This window comes from Sitodiplosis mosellana, unplaced genomic scaffold, assembly GCF_009176505.1.
Source record: "Sitodiplosis mosellana isolate CC-2019 unplaced genomic scaffold, AAFC_SMos_1.0 Smas_scaffold_6840, whole genome shotgun sequence".
Lineage (NCBI taxonomy): Eukaryota > Metazoa > Arthropoda > Insecta > Diptera > Cecidomyiidae > Sitodiplosis > Sitodiplosis mosellana.
Window position 1 is genome coordinate 1 of NW_022601983.1, and position 2,957 is coordinate 2,957.

At 37.2% G+C, this 2,957-nt stretch overlaps 1 protein-coding gene across 1 annotated transcript; it reads right to left on the reverse strand.

The window, feature by feature from the left end:
• Window positions 1-296: 296 nt before the first annotated feature.
• On the reverse strand, window positions 297-2,806 carry LOC129579979 (uncharacterized; the record flags this gene model as incomplete). The annotated part of the gene is made up of 5 exons (XM_055470168.1): window positions 2,333-2,806; window positions 1,421-2,263; window positions 1,093-1,359; window positions 635-779; window positions 297-573 (listed from the first exon to the last, which is right to left on the reverse strand). Coding segments are annotated over exons 1-5 (2,006 nt in total), but the record flags the coding sequence as incomplete, so codon positions are not given.
• Between the last annotated feature and the right edge of the window lie 151 nt (window positions 2,807-2,957).

The following is a 2,957-nucleotide window of genomic DNA, read 5'->3' on the forward strand; positions in this document are numbered from 1 at the left end:
AAACAATTAATTTTTTATAATTGCTCGAAAAAACACAAAGAAAATGTGTGAAAATGTCATTCAACTGAAATGTCACTGTAATTACTATATTTCGTAGAAAATCCTTTTTTAATGCTAATTCAGAGTAAATAGCAAGAAGTTTCATGATTTTACGCCATAGTGGCCACGCTTTATTCAACTAATGGTAAATCAATCAACGCATTTTATTATGTGAATATTCTAGATATAAAAAAGTCTTCCTGTGATTTTCTACTCAATCTTTTAGATGCTTTTTGTGGCGACACAAGTTCTTGAACCTATTGCGGCGACTCTGCTCAAAATCGATGACTATAACTTTGACTGGCCACATGAAACTTTTCAGTTTGTATAATTTTTCTGGCGTTAAAATGAATTTTTCGACCGAAAAGACAATAAATGAAATAATGTAACCAACAATCAAAACGTAAAATGGTCCTTGAATATCCTTCAATGAGAATGGTCTGCGACGATTTTCTTGCTGTTGCGTTTGGTTTTGCACGTATGAGTTCATAATGAAAGCCTCTGCTGTTTTCTCATACCATAAACGACTGAAGCCTGGAAATAAAATCTCTTTTAGATGTTTTTTTATCATGCCGATTCAAATGCATAGTCGAACCTCCTTCAGTAAGACGTTGAACGACTTTGTTGAACCGAAATAAGAGCGGCCAGTCTTTGTAAACGATATAGGTGAGGAAATAGTGACGGGGGCATTCTTTGACCAAGTGGAGTTTTGAGCTACCATCTCTATTGAAGTATTTTGTCTGACAAGCGTTTGAGGCAAAAAATAATCAAAAGATCGATTTCAATGTCGAATGGTATCGTGGAATTTTCGGAACTATCCAACCTATACTTTTGGCCGGCGCAAGATACAGGTGGCGCCTCAATAAGATGTATTAGCAATTTGCGGCATTTTTAAGAACTATCAATACTTGTTGTTGTTGTCACGAATTTCGCAACAACAAGAATTATTGATAGTTCCTAAAGTTGCCGCAGTTTCTATTTAGGCGCCACCGCTACTCACTGCCACGTCAAATACATTGGTTCTTATGGCAGAGAAGCATAGGTTAGAACTACCTTTAGTTTAATAAGCACATCTGGATAGCGTTCAATGCTGCACACATCACGAATTTCGGCTACACGATCAAGCGCACTGATTTCAGAATATTCAAGAAATAGTTTATCTTTCAATGATTGTAGTACAGTTGAATTAGTTTGCCAACTTTCAAATGTGTTGAGTAATGATGGTGTCGAAGTGATGATTCGCAAACCAGTACTGTCCAACTCACTAAGGGTGTCAATATTTACATTTGTGGTTTTAGTGTAAGCGGTGTACAACGAGCTCTGTTTAAAATTGAAGATGCAATATATGATACAGTTGTAGTATAACATAATATGACCATACCGCGAATGATCCTCCAATGATGATATTGGCCAAAAGACACACTCCAATTAAAAATCGTTCAATCGTCTGTAAAGGTAGAGCTGCATTCATTCCGACCATCACTTGCCATGTGACGAAAATGATGTCTTTCACTCTAATTTCTTTCTCCACAACGAAACTCTTAAAATCGCGATACAAAAGTGATTCACGCAGGACTCTTCGTTCCAGTTTCTCTTGATGATGCTTGAGTATTGGAAAAATTATGCTTGAACCTGATGTAATCACGAAAAAAATTGACCAGAAATAAACATCGAAACACTTGAAAAAGGTTTTCCATTGCGGTGGTTTTCTGGCAGCCGGCATAACGACGCAAGACTCATCACCATGGGTCGGTGACATATATTCGATGTCGGTGGTTCCATAATTGATAAGAAATCTTCCGTTGAAAGCAACATCGGCTCGGCCATATAGTATATCGCCAAGCGCCCCGGTGAACTCGCCACCCACTTTATATCCGTAAGTATAATTGTCTTTGGGCATTATTGCATTCACTGTGAAATTCATTTCTTTGGATAAACTTCCAAGTAAAAAACCATCGATACCACCATAGCCGGACATTTTCATGCCTTGAGCGTAATGAGTCTGTGCAAAATATTTTGGAATTTCGCGTACCATCGTTGGACGTCGATTGAATATTGAAACAGTCAGTGGAAAGCTATTGAGGGAATAATCTTTCTGGACAAGCCAGTTGTCCGTATGGTCGAGGTATTTCATGGGGAAACTTCGGTAGATTCCCCATTCATCGACATTTGGATCGGTAATATTTAAGTGGCGTGTATTTGCAAATGGATCAAAGATTCCAACCTACAATTCAGTCAAATTTGATTCTTAATCGCTATTCATCATTTAAAATATATGTAGTTATTTACTTACACTATTTTGTCTGCAAGTGGCAAGAACAATAGCATTCAATATGCCATGAACTTTCCACAGTTTTGCTAAAATTCTGCTAGCCAATCGATCCCAATTGTCATCTTCTATAAGTGGTTCTCTATAGATCAATATGACATAATACGTTCGTTTTGACTGAAATGGATGCTTTGATTTTTTATCGCTTAGAAAATGGTCGATAATTTTGATGTTTGTAGCCAAAACTACGCTTCCACTCGCTGGTTCGTCTTCTCGGTTCCAGTTTTTCTTCAGGATTTGGGCTCGAATATTCAGCTTATCCTCTTCGACGTAATAGGTAGAGTTCCCATGCTTCGATAGTTCTGGATGCCATTGATATGTATTATCATTGAAAATATCTTTTTTATCCGTTTGTTTGTCTTGGACGTTGTATCGAATCTGATGAGTATAATATTCTAGTCCAGTGTGGAGATGAAGATCTTTCACAAAATGACTCATATAAAGGGTCTGCTTATCAAAATCCACTTCACGAACTATTTCCGTTACATTTATATGGCTTCCAACACGCAAAAAATACCACGAAATCAATTCCCATTGCTCTTCCGAAATCTCACAACAAGTTGAAGGTTTGTAAGTATTGTTCAATTTC